This window comes from Pagrus major, chromosome 22 (genome assembly GCF_040436345.1).
Source record: "Pagrus major chromosome 22, Pma_NU_1.0".
Lineage (NCBI taxonomy): Eukaryota > Metazoa > Chordata > Actinopteri > Spariformes > Sparidae > Pagrus > Pagrus major.
The window spans coordinates 30,677,568-30,694,658 of record NC_133236.1 but is presented as its reverse complement, the minus strand read 5'-3'; the positions used below and the strand labels follow the sequence as shown (position 1 = coordinate 30,694,658).

Here is a 17,091-nt window from a genome sequence, read left to right as displayed (position 1 = left end):
AAGTGATGAGAACACAAGATGAAAAAATATATTTAGAATGTATTTAATATAAAAACTATTTTTAAAAAAGTGAAATAAGGAGAAACACACAGAATAATATTAATGTATAATAATATGATCAAATCATAAAGATACATGAATATTGATGAGACCTCAGACAGACAGACGGACAGACAGACAGACAGACAGACAGACGGACAGACAGACGGACAGACAGACAGACAGACGGACAGACGGACAGACTCCTCCTCATCGTGTATGACCCCGCCCCTCCTCCGGGCTGCCCCGTCACAGACTCAGAGGAGCAGAGATGAGAGGTAAGAGGCTGTTAGTCTGACTTTAAACTTTAATGTGGAGAGTTTTATTCTGAAGGAGGCTTTGTTTCCTCCTCTGATCAGCTGATTATCGATTGGTTTATTGATCCGTTTGAAACGTCGTTTAGCCTCCAGACTCATGAAGGAGAAACACTTTGATCCTGTAACGCGTCTGTTCTGATATTAATTATTAATATTTTAATCAATAAACACTTTAAACACGTTTGTCTCGTGTCGCGGTGCGTTCACTGACCCGATGAAACTACAGTACACAGATTGTTGATGTATTCAGCCTGTTCATGATCTGAGCACGTCGTCTCCCCGCTCTGTGTGTTCTGTGTATGTTCTGTGTGTGTTCTGTGTATGTTCTGTGTATGTTCTGTGTATGTTCTGTATGTTCTCTGTATGTTCTGTGTATGTTCTGTATGTTCTCTGTATGTTCTGTGTATGTTCTGTATGTTCTCTGTATGTTCTGTGTATGTTCTGTATGTTCTCTGTATGTTCTGTGTATGTTCTGTATGTTCTCTGTATGTTCTGTGTATGTTCTGTATGTTCTCTGTATGTTCTGTGTATGTTCTGTGTATGTTCTGTGTATGTTCTGTATGTTCTCTGTGTGTTCTGTGTATGTTCTGTGTATGTTCTGTATGTTCTGTGTATGTTCTGTGTATGTTCTGTGTATGTTCTCTGCATGTTCTGTGTATGTTCTCTGCATGTTCTGTGTATGTTCTGTGTATGTTCTGTATGTTCTGTGTATGTTCTGTGTATGTTCTCTGCATGTTCTGTGTATGTTCTCTGCATGTTCTGTGTATGTTCTGTGTGTTCTCTGTTTGTTCTGTGTATGTTCTGTGTATGTTCTGTATGTTCTCTGCATGTTCTCTGTTTGTTCTGTGTATGTTCTGTGTGTTCTCTGTTTGTTCTGTGTATGTTCTGTGTATGTTCTGTATGTTCTCTGTATGTTCTGTGTATGTTCTGTATGTTCTCTGTATGTTCTGTGTATGTTCTGTATGTTCTCTGCATGTTCTCTGTATGTTCTGTGTATGTTCTGTGTATGTTCTGTGTATGTTCTCTGCATGTTCTGTGTATGTTCTCTGTATGTTCTCTGCATGTTCTCTGTATGTTCTGTGTATGTTCTGTGTATGTTCTGTGTATGTTCTCTGCATGTTCTCTGTATGTTCTGTGTATGTTCTGTATGTTCTCTGCATGTCCTCTGCATGTTCTCTATATGTTCTCTGTACGTTCTCTATATGTTCTCTGTACGTTCTGTTTGTTCTGTGTATGTTCTGTATGTCCTCTGTATGTTCTCTGCATGTTCTCTGTATGTTCTGTGTATGTTCTGTGTATGTTCTGTATGTTCTCTGCATGTTCTCTATATGTTCTCTGTACGTTCTGTTTGTTCTGTGTATGTTCTGTATGTTCTCTATATGTTCTCTGTACGTTCTGTTTGTTCTGTGTATGTTCTGTATGTCCTCTGTATGTTCTCTGTATGTTCTATGTATGTTCCCATATTCAACACTTGGACCAAACGTTGTGAGAATAGTAAATGTACCTGCGCCCACCTGAGCCCTGGGCCTGTTGGTCTTTAAGTGAGGTGTGGTCAGGTGCACTGATGGAGTGTTGCTATCTGCTATCAGTTATCAGGCAGCAGAAAGTCACCATGGACAAACACAAAGCTGGTCTGAAGTCAAATGCTCAGCGTGTTTCCTGCTATTTGAAGGACACATTAGCCGACAGGCGGTTCAGAGACGCTGCTTTCACTTATTTTAGACATTTCCATGACCGATGCACTATAACAAATCCCCTGGCTGTTGAAGGGAATGGGAGACGACTCTCTGATTGGTTTCCTTTATGTTTCGCCCAAAACACCCTGTGACTATTTCAGTCCAAACACGACCTCTTTGCGTCATCGTCGCACTTTGCATCCAGATTATCCAGCGTTTAACCAGCTACATGGACCTGAACTCGCCCTAAGCCCACAAGCGTGCTGCACTACGGCCCAAAGTCTTTAAAATGATTTATTCCATGTTTAAACTCTGTGTTGATCCAAAGCGTTTCAGATGATTCAAGTTCTAAAATCTTTTATCAAGTTCTCCACAGAACACCGGTTCCCTGTCGAACCAACATGTCAATAAAGTTGTTGTTGAATGTTCAGCAGGAGGAGGCGAGGAGAACCGAGGAGAAGAGAGGAGGAGACTGCCCAAACTAAAGAACCCTGCAAAGATCTGGAAGAACCGCAAACAGCAGAACCACAAACACACCACAGGTCAGAACCAACAGAACCTCAGATAGAACATCATCAGATCAGAACCAACAACATGATCAAGCGGACCACCTTGTAGATCAGAACCAACAGAACCTTTAGAACTAATGAGCTCAGACTGAACTTCATGTTTCCAGCAGACACGACTCGATCAGAACTCAAGGACAGACTGTTATGATATTGGACCTGCTCTGCTTCACGTGTTTTGTCTCCTGCAGACGATGAGTTGGAGCATGAGGAGGAGCAGCAGAGGGAGGAGCAGCTGGAGGAGGTGAGCAGGAGGCTGATCCTCAGGGAGGAGCAGCTCTTCAGTCAGGACTCCCCCAGTGAGGTGGAGGAGGACCAGCTGCAGAGAGACTTCGAGGCTCTCAGACTGCAGATATGGATGGCTGTCCACAACACCTTCACCACCACCTCCTCCTCCTCCTCCTCCTCCTCCTTGGGGCAGCTGGAGGTCCTGAGGAGTGCTGTGGCCTCCATCCAGCAGCAGGAGGTGCAGGACCGGCACTGGAGGGGTGGTCTGGTGGAGCGAGTGCCGGTGTGGCGTCCTCAGAAGTGTCTGAGCACTCACCACAGTCTGCTGCAGCAGATGGTGGAGTCCAGACTGATGAAGGCCAGCGAGGAAGACTGTGGTGGAGCTGAGGGGCTGTCCTCACCTGTGAAGAGGCAGGTGAGTCATCAGCCACAGAGGAGACAGGTTCACCTAGTAAAAACATCAGTAGTTATGTTACTAACGTACCTGTGCAGGTGTGTTGTATGGGGAGGCGTGTGAAGGAGGACCTGCTGACGGTGGTGAGGACGGTGAAGGACTGTTACCCTCCTCAGGTGGACATCATGAACCTGTACGCTGGACTGTACCATCAGAACTTCTCTGCTCGTCTGACTGAACTCGCTGCTGCTGGACTGGAAGCAGACGACTGCGGCTACCTGCTGTTCTGGACCAATCACTGCTATCCACAGTGAGTCCCCCCCACACACACACACACGCACACTGCAGGTGTTCACTTCATGTAGACTGGATCATCGGTGTCACATCCGGACCTGGTGGCCTGGTGGTGGTTCTGGGGGGTCAGGGTCTAACTGCCAGTTTACAGGCCTCTGACACACTGATAACATAATAATTCGGTTTAAGATGCACCAACATAAAACGGTTCTGGAGGTCCTGGTCCAGGTGTTCCTACACGAAAAGCTGTCAGTGACTGGAGGTCTCAGGTGTTTGTTTCTCCTCAGTGACATATTAAACCATGAGGAACTGCAGGGGAACATCAAGACGGCCTGTCTGGGTTCTCTGCTGCTGCAGGACCACCTGGACCGGCTGGAGGACCAGTACCTGAGCCACAAAGAGGTAAAGACCAGCAGCCGGGAGCTGGTCCACTCTGAGGTCCGACACCTGCTCGAATGTTCTCTCGGCGTTTGTGTTGGTTACTGAGATGTTTGTGTCCTTCAGGACAAAGTGAAGCTGTGGCTGAATGCAGCTCTGAGGAGAGACGAGCAGAGCTGGACCAGCACCACACCTGAACTCATCGACCACTACTGCTTCAGCCCACTGGCTGTAGACGTCATACAGGTGAGACGGGGCAGGTGGGACAGGATAGGACAGGTGGGACAGTCAGGACAGTTGAGACAGGACAGGTGAGATAGTCAGGACAGGTGAGACAGGTCAGGACAGGTAAGATAGTCACCTATCTCACCTGAGAAAGAGTTCCACAGCATTAGCAGCAACATGAGCTCCTGAAGATGATCTCTTTTTTGTGTTTTAAGATGAGATAAACTTTCAATTTTGTGTCAAATTTCGAAGAGGAAACACTTTTAGAGGAACTACCTCCCTGAAAGAAGAACAACAGAAAAGAAAACACCAAAGGAAACTTGGAGAAATCATCTGAACTGAGGAGTCCAGCAGAAAAGTCCAGCCAACTGACAAACTGACAGTTAGTCAAACTGTCCTGAAGACAACAAACACACCTGACAACAAGCAAGAGGAGGAACACAGCCAGAGAAGGAAGTGAGTGAGAACACCAGAGACAATACAGCCTGCACAAGGGCTTATAAAAACAAAATAACTACCTACAAACTAAGTTAAGTTAGTTTCAGTTAAAGCTAACAGCTAGCCAACAAGACTGCAAGCCTTAGCAACGGTTACTAAGGAGCTGGAACAGCAGCCATGCAGCAGCAGAGCCCTGCAGCCTCAGACTCAGCTCAGACAGGAGCTGTTCCTCTCTTCTACACACAAGATCTCAAAAATGAAAGTGCCAGGAAGGCACACACAGCTCTCCTCTTGGCAACAGCACAGTGGACTATTTTTTATATTACAGACCTAGAGCCCCTCTGTCTGAGAGCGTTCACCGTCAGCCCCCTGACACCCTTATCTGATCACAGCAAAATCACCCTGTACATTAGGAAGACACCAACGGACCCCCATGTAGCAGAGCCCAGCAAACTCAACCGCTCCAAACAACCACCACCTCATATCCCCACAGCAGTGACGGCCTGAACCAGGCTGTTCGGGATATTAACTACATATCTGACAACACAGCATCTCTATCCAAGCTGAAAAAATCTCAGCGTCACAGTTCAAACTCAGCTAATGAAAAGTGGTTTGACTCTGACTGCAGGTGTCTGAGAAAAACACTCCAGAAATGATCCAATGAAAAACACCGACAACCTGACAATCATGAGCTGCGCCTCCAGTACTGGGAAACACTGAAATCATATAGGAAAACACTAAGAGATAAAAAGGAGCAGCATGAACAGCACCAAATTAAAGAAATTGAAGAGTCCATTGACTCAAATCATTTTTGGGAAAAATGGCATTCATTCAACAAATCACACGAGGAAGAATTGGCTATTCAAAACGGGGAAATATGGAAAAACCACTTTAAAAATCTATACAGTGCAATCACTCTGGATTCAGCCCAAAATAATCTGCTCAACAAACTAGAAACCCTTGAATCAATCGTTAAAGACAAACACAATCCTTTAGATTTTGAAATTAGTGAAGGGGAGCTGCTGGCTAAGATCCAGACCTGCAGCCAAGGAAGGCAAGTGGCCCTGATGGCATCTTAAATGAAATGCTTCAGTTCAGCAGCCATAAAATCAAAACTGCCATATTGAAACTATTCAATCTGATTCTGAACATTGGACATTTTCCTGACACCTGGAGCCGAGGGATCATCACTCCAATCTTTAAAAGGGAAACAAATACGAGCCAGACAACTACAGAGGCACATGTGTCAGCAGCAACCTGGGGAAGTTATTCTGCAGCATCTGAAACAGCCGTCTGCAAAACTTCCTCAGTGAGCACAATGTCCTGAGCAAGAGTCAGACTGGTTTTACACCACAACACAGAACCAGCGACCACATCTACACCCTCCACACCCTCGTCCAGAAACACGTCCACCAGAACAAAAACACAATCTTCTCTTGTTTTGTAGATTTCAAGAAAGCATTCGACTCAATTTGGCATCATGGTCTGTTCCTGAAACTACTAGAAAAAGGTATTGGAAGGAAAAACCTACGATATCATCAAGACAATGTACATAAATAATAAATGCGCTGTAAAAATTGGAATCATGGAAACAGACTTCTTCCCCCAAAGTAGAGGAGTGAAGCAGGGCTGCAGTCTGAGCCCCACCCTGTTTAACATCTACATAGATGAATTGGCCAAATCCCTGGAAGAGTCAGATATCCCTGGTCTCACCCTCTCTGACAGAGAAGTCAAATGCTTACTATCTGCAGATGACCTAATACTGCTCGCTCCATCAAAGGAGGCTCTACAAAAACAACTAGATCACCTGCAGAAGTTCTGTCAGACCTGGGCCCTGACCGTTAACCTGGAAAAGACAAAAGTCATGGTCTTCCAGAAACGACCTAAGAGTCAATGAGACTTGCGCGCGCGCAAATCAAACATCCGCGTGCGCATTTTTTTTTCTGAGCGCTTTCAAAGCACTCGCGAGCTACTTTGTATCCTGCATCTCTGCCCCCTCGAGCAAGATTGTAGCCTGCGAGGAGAAAAACAGCTCGAGCGTGCGCAGAGTCCGCTCGCAATACTTTCACCTGCTCGCGCGAGTGATTTTTTTTAATGGCCGGTTTTTGTCAGCAAGGGGGCGGGCCTGGGGGGCATGCCAATCACCATTGTATCCCCAAATATAATTGGTTGAGCGAATTCGCCAAGTGGACAGCAAGGTACGGCAACACCACTAGGACAAACGGGACAAACCACGCAGCCCTGAATGCCTGAATGACGTGTATTGTGATTTGGTGTCTTGACTTGAATGTTTGCAAAATGTCACACAGAGCAATGAACTTCAATATGTTTGTCTGAGTCTTTTCTTTCCTCCATCGTTGACATTAATCTGATAAAACGCTGATCATTTTTTGTAACTTGGGTCCTGTTGCACACAGACTGTCCATTTTTTATTTCAGTAAAACTGTTTTGTTCATATTCTAGATCTACTTCTTTCTCCCTGAAAATTATGTCCACTTGGCGAATTCGCTCAGTTCAGTTCATTATCTACCGCTTTTTCCGTGAGGGTCGCGGAGATGTTGCCGCTTTATCGCCCCTTTCAGGGGATTGCGGGTTGCGGGTTACTGGGGCCAAATCCAGTTCACATAGGGCGGAGGCCAGGGTATATCCCTGGATGAGTCGCCAGCTCATCGCAGGGCCCTCTGACGGCAGAGGCTGCCACACAAGGTGCCAACTGCGCGCCAGGAGCAGTTTTGGGGTTCAGTATCTTGCTCAAGGATACTTCGGCATGTAGCTCAGTTCCGCCCAGGGGAGCCGGGGTTTGAACCAGCGACCTTCTGGTCACTGGTCACCTGCTCTACCCACTGAGCTACAGCCGCCGAATTCGCTCAACCAATTATATTTGGGGATACAATGGTATGGCATGCCCCCCAGGCCCGCCCCCTTGCTGACAAAAACCGCCCACTAAAAAAAATCACTCGCGCGAGCAGGGGAAAGTATTGCGAGCGGACTCTGCGCACGCTCGAGCTGTTTTTCTCCTGGCAGGCTACAATCTTGCTCCAGGGGGCAGAGGTGCAGGATACAAAATAGCTCGCGAGTGCTTTGAAAGCGCAGACACACGTGGCTGCCCAGAGAGGAGCGGCTGTGTCGGCTCGGTCCACTCAGACACTTCCTGCTGCACTGACACATACACAGACATCAGAACCAGCTCGACACCAACATCACACACAGAAGAAGAACTTCAGCAAACTCTCAGAGCAAGAAAACATACAACATCTACTGGGAGAGAAAAGTGCCGCTGCTGCAGATGCAGCAGAATATGTGAAGCTGCCAACACCTGACATGATCTCCTCCTCATGAGCAGCTGCTCCTCACTGGGTCCTTACCTGCACACTGACACACACACACACACACACACACACACACACACACACACACACACACACACACACACACACTTAACTTTCTTCTTTTTTTTCTTTTCTTTTCTTTATTAATTTATTTGTTTTATTATTATTATTATTATTATTATTATTATTATTATTATTAATTATTAATTAGATATGTATTATTTATTCTGTAATCATTTGCTTTGGCAATATTGTATAAAACATGCCAATAAAGCTTGTTAAATTGAAAAAAAACATTGAAATTGATAGTCAGGACAGGTGAGACAGTCAGGACAGGTGAGACAGTCAATACAGATGAGACAGGTCAGGACAGGTGAGATAGTCAGGACAGACAGGTGAGACAGTCAGGACAGACAGGTGAGATAGTCAGGACAGACAGGTGAGACAGTCAGGACAGACAGGTGAGACAGTCAGGACAGGTGAGACAGGTCAGGACAGGTGAGATAGTCAGGACAGACAGGTGAGATAGTCAGGACAGACAGGTGAGACAGTCAGTACAGATGAGACAGGTCAGGACAGGTGAGACAGTCAGTACAGATGAGACAGGTCAGGACAGGTGAGATAGTCAGGACAGACAGGTGAGACAGTCAGTACAGATGAGACAGGTCAGGACAGGTGAGACAGTCAGTACAGATGAGACAGGTCAGGACAGGTGAGATAGTCAGGACAGGTGAGACAGTCAGGACAGACAGGTGAGACAGTCAGGACAGGTGAGACAGGTCAGGACAGGTGAGATAGTCAGGACAGACAGGTGAGACAGTCAGGACAGACAGGTGAGACAGTCAGGACAGACAGGTGAGATAGTCAGGACAGCTGCTTTGCTCCAAACTGTTTCACTGAAGGTGTAATATTTATTATATATTTATAATATATAATACACACACACACACACACACAGCTCCTCCTCCTCAGTTTAATATCAGTGTGAGTTTAATATGCAGTGACAAACGCAGCTGTTGATGGGACAGATGATTGTGAAGCAGCAGGACAGACGGTCCAGCAGCTGAGGACCGGCTCCCTGTCCCTCAGTGAGGACCAGTGCTTTTGTTTACTATGTGTCAGGTGCACCTGGCTCTTAAAGCGAATGGGAGACGACTATTTCAGAGTCTAAACACGACCTCTTTGCGTGGTGCTCCACACTTTGCACCCAGATTATCCACCGTTTAACCAGCTAAATGGACTTGGACATTGCTGCACTACAGGCCGTCTGAACAGAGCCCCAGGTGTGCAGCAGGTGAGCCTGTAGTTCGTACCTGTTTAAGATCAGGATGGTGGATAATTGTTGGTGTTTCCAGGTGATAGACAGCTCCCTGAAAGAGTTCAACTGTGTGATCAGAGACCAGAGCAAAACTCAGAGGATCACAGCTCACCTGGAGATCTTCCTCAGCAGGTAGGCCACGCCCACTGAATACATGAATATTAATGAGCGTGTTGATGCAGGTGTTTGTAATTAATTATTCATGTGTTTCAGCTATAAGAAGAGTGTGGAGGAGTTTGTGAAGGGGAACCACGGTAACGTCCGCTCAGTGATCAAAGCTCAGCTGGTCTGTGAGCTGCAGTTCAGGTACGACTCAACACTCTCCACACCTGTACTCACACAGGTACCTGTTTCTCAGTCACTTCCTGTCCTGAAGCATTGTGGGATCTGTAGGAAGTCCCCGCTGGACGAGGCAGGTGGAGGGACAGGGAGAGCTGATTGGTTGCTGTGTTTTCCTGCTCTAATGCTGATTGGTTCCTTTGACTGCCCTCAGGGATTACATCACAGCTGAGACAGGAAGTCTGTCGGAGGAGCAGCGACGTCACTGTGTGGACACGCTGTCTGCCCTGAAGGATTGTGGGTACAGATGCCTCAACGCTCCCATTCACACCCAGCTGAAGGTACAAATCCAGCGTGTACTCATGGTACTGAAGGTACAAATACTGCGTGTATACAAATACTGCATGTACTCATGGTACAGCAGGTACAAATCCTGCGTGTACTCATGGTACTGCAGGTACAAATCCTGCGTGTACTCATGGTACTGCAGGTACAAATCCAGCGTGTACTCATGGTACTGAAGGTACAAATACTGCGTGTATACAAATACTGCATGTACTCATGGTACTGCAGGTACAAATCCTGCGTGTACTCATGGTACTGCAGGTACAAATCCAGCGTGTACTCATGGTACTGAAGGTACAAATACTGCGTGTATACAAATACTGCATGTACTCATGGTACTGCAGGTACAAATCCTGCGTGTACTCATGGTACTGAAGGTACAAATCCAGCGTGTACTCATGGTACTGAAGATACAAATACTGCGTGTACTCATGGTACTGAAGGTACAAATCCTGTGTGTATACAAATACTGCGTGTACTCATGGTACTGAAGGTACAAATACTGGGTGTATACAAATACTGCATGTACTCATGGTACTGCAGGTACAAATCCAGCGTGTACTCATGGTACTGAAGATACAAATACTGCGTGTACTCATGGTACTGCAGGTAAAAATCCTGCGTGTACTCATGGTACTGAAGGTACAAATACGGCGTGTACTCATGGTACTGAAGGTACAAATACGGCGTGTACTTATGGTACTGAAGGTACAAATACTGCGTGTACTTATGGTACTGAAGGTACAAATACTGCGTGTACTCATGGTACTGCAGGTACAAATCCTGCGTGTACTCATGGTACTGAAGGTACAAATCCTGCATGTACTCATGGTACTGCAGGTACAAATACTGCGTGTACTCATGGTACTGAAGGTACAAATACTGCGTGTATACAAATACTGCATGTACTAATGGTACTGCAGGTACAAATCCTGCGTGTACTCATGGTACTGAAGGTACAAATCCAGCGTGTATACAAATACTGCGTGTACTCATGGTACTGAAGGTACAAATACTGGGTGTATACAAATACTGCATGTACTCATGGTACTGCAGGTACAAATCCAGCGTGTACTCATGGTACTGAAGATACAAATACTGCGTGTACTCATGGTACTGAAGGTACAAATACTGCATGTATACAAATACTGCATGTACTAATGGTACTGCAGGTACAAATCCTGCGTGTACTCATGGTACTGCAGGTAAAAATCCCGCGTGTACTCATGGTACTGAAGGTACAAATACTGCGTGTATACAAATACTGCGTGTACTCATGGTACTGAAGGTACAAATACTGCGTGTATACAAATACTGCATGTACTAATGGTACTGCAGGTACAAATCCTGCGTGTACTCATGGTACTGCAGGTAAAAATCCTGCGTGTACTCATGGTACTGAAGGTACAAATACAGCGTGTACACATGGTACTGAAGGTACAAATACTGCGTGTACTTATGGTACTGCAGGCACAAATACTGCGTGTACTCATGGTACTGAAGGTACAAATCCTGCATGTACTCATGGTACAGGTACAAATACTACCTGTATTCATGGTACTGAAGATACAAATCCTGCATGTACTCATGGTACTGCAGGTACAAATACTGCGTGTACTCATGGTACTGAAGATACAAATCCTGCGTGTACTCATGGTACTGCAGGTACAAATACCTTGTCTGAGCTGATTCAGGTCCTTCATCATTCTGATCACATTATTGATAATCAATAATCAATGGTTGTGTGTGCAGGTGTGTTTCACTCACCTGTGGACGTCTGTCTGGTTGGACGGGTCACTTCCTGTCGTTGATTCTCTGCTGGACTCTCTGAACCAACAGCTGACGGACCTGACGGACCTGAAACCAGCCTGCAGACAGGTGAGACTGTTTACCTGTCTGGTTACTACATGTCTGTCTGTCTGACTGTCTGTCTGTCTGCCTGCCTGCCTGTCTGTCTGACTTTCTCTCTGAATGTCTCTCTGACTGTCTGACTGTCTCTCTGTCTGTCTCTCTGTCTGTCTCTCTGACTGTCTGTCTGTCTGTCTGCCTGCCTGCCTGTCTGTCTGACTGTCTGTCTGTCTCTCTGTCTGTCTCTCTGTCTGTCTCTCTGACTGTCTGTCTGTCTGTCTGCCTGCCTGCCTGCCTGTCTGTCTGTCTGTCTGTCTGTCTCTCTGACTGTCTGTCTGACTGTCTGTCTGTCTCTCTGACTGTCTCTCTGACTGTCTGTCTGTCTGTCTGCCTGCCTGCCTGTCTGTCTGTCTGTCTCTCTGACTGTCTCTCTGACTGTCTGTCTGACTGTCTGTCTGTCTCTCTGACTGTCTCTCTGACTGTCTGTCTGTCTCTCTGACTGTCTGTCTGTCTGTCTGCCTGCCTGCCTGTCTGTCTGTCTCTCTGACTGTCTGTCTGCCTGCCTGCCTGCCTGTCTGTCTGTCTGTCTGTGTCTCTGACTGTCTGTCTGTCTGTCTCTCTGTCTGTCTCTCTGACTGTCTCTCTGACTGTCTCTCTGTCTCTCTGACTGTCTGTCTGTCTGTCTGCCTGCCTGCCTGTCTGTCTGTCTCTCTGACTGTCTGTCTGACTGTCTGTCTGTCTCTCTGACTGTCTGTCTGTCTGTCTCTCTGACTGTCTCTCTGACTGTCTGTCTGTCTCTCTGACTGTCTGTCTGTCTGTCTGTCTGCCTGCCTGCCTGTCTGTCTGTCTCTCTGACTGTCTCTCTGACTGTCTGTCTGTCTCTCTGACTGTCTGTCTGTCTGTCTGCAGGCCCTGCTGTCTGTCCTCCATCAGGACGTGGTTCTTAAGTATGTGAAGAGGATGATGAAGAGCAGGATGAAGAGCAGGCAGCAGCAGGTGGGCGGAGCTCAGCGGATGATCGAAGACGCCCGAAAGATCAACGACTTCTTTGACAAGGGGGTGAGACACGCTCTTCTCTGATTGGAGCTGCTGACTAACAGGAAGTGACATCATTGCTATGAGACAGGACGGCTCCAGCAGAACAACAGCCGAGATCTCAGTATTACAGTACTGTGTGTGTGTGTGTGTGTGTGTGTGTGTGTGTGTGTGTGTGTGTGTGTGTGTGTGTGTGTGTGTGTGTGTGTCTCAGGGCTGCAGTGGGTCTCTGTGGCTCGGGGAGCTTCTCTGTAGTCTGGCTGAGATCATCCATCTGCAGGATCCAGGAAGTGTTCAGCTGGAGATGGTCAGTGTGGCCAGAAGGTTCCCCGACCTCAGGTACACACACACACACACACACACACACACCTTCTAACGGTAACTGATCCTCACAGACTGAGCCTGATCCCCACAGACTGAGCCTGATCCTCACAGACTGAGCCTGATCCCCACAGACTGAGCCTGATCCCCACAGACTGAGCCTGATCTCCACAGACTGAGCCTGATCCTCACAGACTGAGCCTGATCCTCACAGACTGAGCCTGATCTCCACAGACTGAGCCTGATCCCCACAGACTGAGCCTGATCCTCACAGACTGAGCCTGATCCTCACAGACTGAGCCTGATCCCCACAGACTGAGCCTGATCCTCACAGACTGAGCCTGATCCCCACAGACTGAGCCTGATCCCCACAGACTGAGCCTGATCTCCACAGACTGAGCCTGATCCCCACAGACTGAGCCTGATCTCCACAGACTGAGCCTGATCCCCACAGACTGAGCCTGATCCTCACAGACTGAGCCTGATCTCCACAGACTGAGCCTGATCCCCACAGACTGAGCCTGATCCCCACAGACTGAGCCTGATCTCCACAGACTGAGCCTGATCCCCACAGACTGAGCCTGATCCCCACAGACTGAGCCTGATCTCCACAGACTGAGCCTGATCCTCACAGACTGGGCCTGATCCCCACAGACTGAGCCTGATCCCCACAGACTGAGCCTGATCTCCACAGACTGAGCCTGATCCCCACAGACTGAGCCTGATCTCCACAGACTGAGCCTGATCCTCACAGACTGAGCCTGATCCCCACAGACTGAGCCTGATCTCCACAGACTGAGCCTGATCCCCACAGACTGAGCCTGATCCCCACAGACTGAGCCTGATCCCCACAGACTGAGCCTGATCCTCACAGACTGAGACATGAAGGAGGTGGAAACTTGCCATCACTGATGTTTCATCATATATTTTTAATTAACTGACATTAAGAGTTTTTTTTGTAGAATGAGTCCATTCATAAAAACAGTGAAGGAGGTGGAGACTTGTGACGGTTCTGTGTGAACAGACCGGTTCAGTGTGAACAGACCGGTTCAGTGTGATGAGTCACGCTTCATTCATCACGCTCACACACTAACAGAGTCCTCTGATTGGACGTCTTCTGATGATGTCATCCCTGTTTGATATTCACATCACCGCAGTTAAAGAGACTTTATTTCTCCTCCGAACCAACTGAGACCGTTTCTGTCTGTGTTCTGCACTGAATTTATTTTAAGTTATAATTTGTATTAAGCTGTGCTGAGCGGTCCGGTCCGGTCCGGTCTCTGGGACCAGAGACCTTAAAGACCTTAATGAGACCTGAAATTCAAACATTGTTATGATTCAATGTCAAACACACACTCACACACCTCCACCTGTCCTCCACCTGTCCTCCATCTGTCCTCCACCTGTCCTCCATCTGTCCTCCACCTGTCCTCCACCTGTCCTCCACCTGTCCTCCACCTGTCCTCCATCTGTCCTCCACCTGTCCTCCATCTGTCCTCCACCTGTCCTCCACCTGTCCTCCACCTCCTACCTGCTTTGCGTTGGGCTCTGAGTGGTTCCATGTTTCACTTGCAAACACTGGAGCTGCACCTGGTCGCCATGGGAGATGGCAGGTGTGGTCGGGTGGATTCAGGTGTCAGTGAGAGAACAGAACAATACTGAGAGGAGTCGAGTTCACAGACACACCTATCTGTCTGTCTGTCTGTCTGTCTCCTTGTCTGTCTGTCTGTCTGCCTGCCTGTCTGTCTGTCTCTCTGTTGGTCCTTCTCTCTCTCTGTCTGTCTGCCTGTCTCTCTGTCTCCTTGTCTGTCTGTCTGCCTGCCTGCCTGTCTGTCTGTCTCTCTGTTGGTCTGTCTCTCTGTCTGTCTCTCTGTCTGTCTGTCTGTTTGTCTGTCTGTCTGGTCACATCAGTGATGTTTGTGTAATAAGTGCAGCAACATGTTGACACTGAACAGCAGCCAATCACAGACAGACAGATGTTTTCATGTCCACTGATTGGTTCTGTCCGGCTCGTCTTCATCAGCACATTATTTTCTTGAAGGTTGTGAAGAAGCTCTCTCATTGGCTGTTGTCTGATCGGCCTCCTCTACTTCCTGTTTTATTTTTATAGTCCGTCTGATGTTTATTCAAACATCTGTGAAAACGTATTTATAATCTTCTTATTTTAATTATTGATCTCACTCAGTCCATCTCCTCCACATCACAACACCACCTGGTTGCCAGTGTGTGGACTAGCTTACGTTGCTAATGTTGCTATGCGAAGAATGATCTGTCGACATAAAGATTTCATGTTGAGTCTGTATTGATCTCAGTGCTGAGTTGAACACCTTTAATCAAAGTGTTGATCAGTTTTATTGATTGTTCCTGTTTGTCGTCTCTCCTCAGTGACGCTCACGTGTCGGCGCTGCTCTCTCTGAAAACCGGCCTATCAGCTGCTGATGTTCGCTCCATCAGGCAGAGTGTGGAGGAGAACCGCCTCGCTGATGCCTCCACCAATCACAACCCTCCGTTCTTCTCCAAGGTCAAAGTGAAATGGATCAATAATAAGATCAATCAGATGGGGCTGAAGACCTGAACTGTTGTTAGCCAGTTAGCATGTTAGCATGTTAGTCGTCAGTATTATATTTGTATTAGTCACAGTGAGATCTGATGTCATAGTCCTAAAAATAGACATTTTATTTTAAAGGCGTTGCCGATGGTCCTCAGTCCTGAGTCCACTTCAGTTCAGACAACATGGTTCTGGTTCAGCTGTTTACTGCAGATGTTGTAACTGCTTTATATCCTGTTGGTTGGTTTAATCTGCAGCAATGCATCATGGTCTATAAAATCAGCATGTACCCTGAGCTTTGTGGCACTCAAGTAAAGTAATAGAGTAAATATACTCAGTTACATTCCCTCTCTGCGTATAATGTTTGATATTGTTGTTGATGTTCTGCTGTTTGTTTGTGAACTTTGCTCACATTGTTTTTAGATGATAATAATAATAATAATAATAATAATAATAATAATAATAATAATCACTTAACTATCTGGATAATAAAGCTGAATGTGTGTATTGATCTGACTCTTCTGGTTCTTCTGCTCTCAGTGTGATCACATGACTGCAGATTCCTGAACGCACATCAAAGTCTTTGTAACAGCTCCCATCTGTGTGCGTGTGTGTGTGCGTGTATGCTCCAACAAAACAATCAGTTCCAGATGATCAATACGTCTGATCAGACTGTAAAACCACCAGAGTTCTAAAATCCATCAGACTACGTCCTCAAGGACCTCTGTACACTCATCAGAGACTCCTGGACTTCTCTCAAAGACTTTCCCTGATGTTGAACACTTCAGACAGAAAGTGTTAAAAAAACTGTTTTTAAAGTGTTTGTGAAGCCATGCTGCCCCCTGCTGGTCATGTGACCTCACACCTGCTGCCCCCTGCTGGTCATGTGACCTCACACCTGCTGCCCCCTGCTGGTCATGTGACCTCACACCTGCTGCCCCCTGCTGGTCATGTGACCTCACACCTGCTGCCCTGCTGGTCATGTGACCTCACACCTGCTGCCCTGCTGGTCATGTGACCTCATGTGATCAGTGAACACCTGGAACGTTTTTGAGGAATCAGTTTTTTACTCACAAACCTATATGTTCTAAATTATTCGTTTTGAAGGACCTTGCCTGACTATATTCAAACATGTTTACTGGACATGTTGGCATTCAGAATCAATCAGTAACAGATCGATCTGATTACTCTGCTGCCCCCTGCTGGCCACACACTGCACCTGCTAACTGACAACATACAGAAATACAACTTAATAATAAATATTCATTTTTTCATAATTATTTTACTGTTATAAAAACATTTCTATATATACTGCATATTTCCAACAGCCTCACTAACTGACTTCAGTTTTTTATTTTTTGACGCCAGTTTTCTTTATGAAGTTCTGCATTGTATTGATAAATATGTGAACTGATCAACCCAAACCTTCCAGAACTATTTTCTTTTTTAGAACGGACAATTCAAAAACAAATTAAATTGTGTATTGAATAAATACACGTTAGATAACATGAAG

The 17,091-nt window shown here is 46.5% G+C and overlaps 1 protein-coding gene across 1 annotated transcript; it reads left to right on the top strand.

Moving 5' to 3' along the window:
- Positions 1 to 1,968: 1,968 nt before the first annotated feature.
- Positions 1,969 to 15,894, top strand: LOC141017758 (tumor necrosis factor alpha-induced protein 2-like). Its single transcript, XM_073492490.1, has 13 exons — positions 1,969 to 1,987; positions 2,467 to 2,574; positions 2,790 to 3,241; positions 3,319 to 3,530; positions 3,802 to 3,916; positions 4,019 to 4,138; positions 9,240 to 9,334; positions 9,416 to 9,508; positions 9,696 to 9,822; positions 11,579 to 11,704; positions 12,584 to 12,733; positions 12,924 to 13,048; positions 15,416 to 15,894. The coding sequence occupies exons 1-13, from the start codon at positions 1,969 to 1,971 to the stop codon at positions 15,603 to 15,605; spliced, it is 1,932 nt and encodes a 643-aa protein (XP_073348591.1). The 3' UTR covers positions 15,606 to 15,894.
- The last annotated feature ends 1,197 nt before the right edge of the window (positions 15,895 to 17,091 follow it).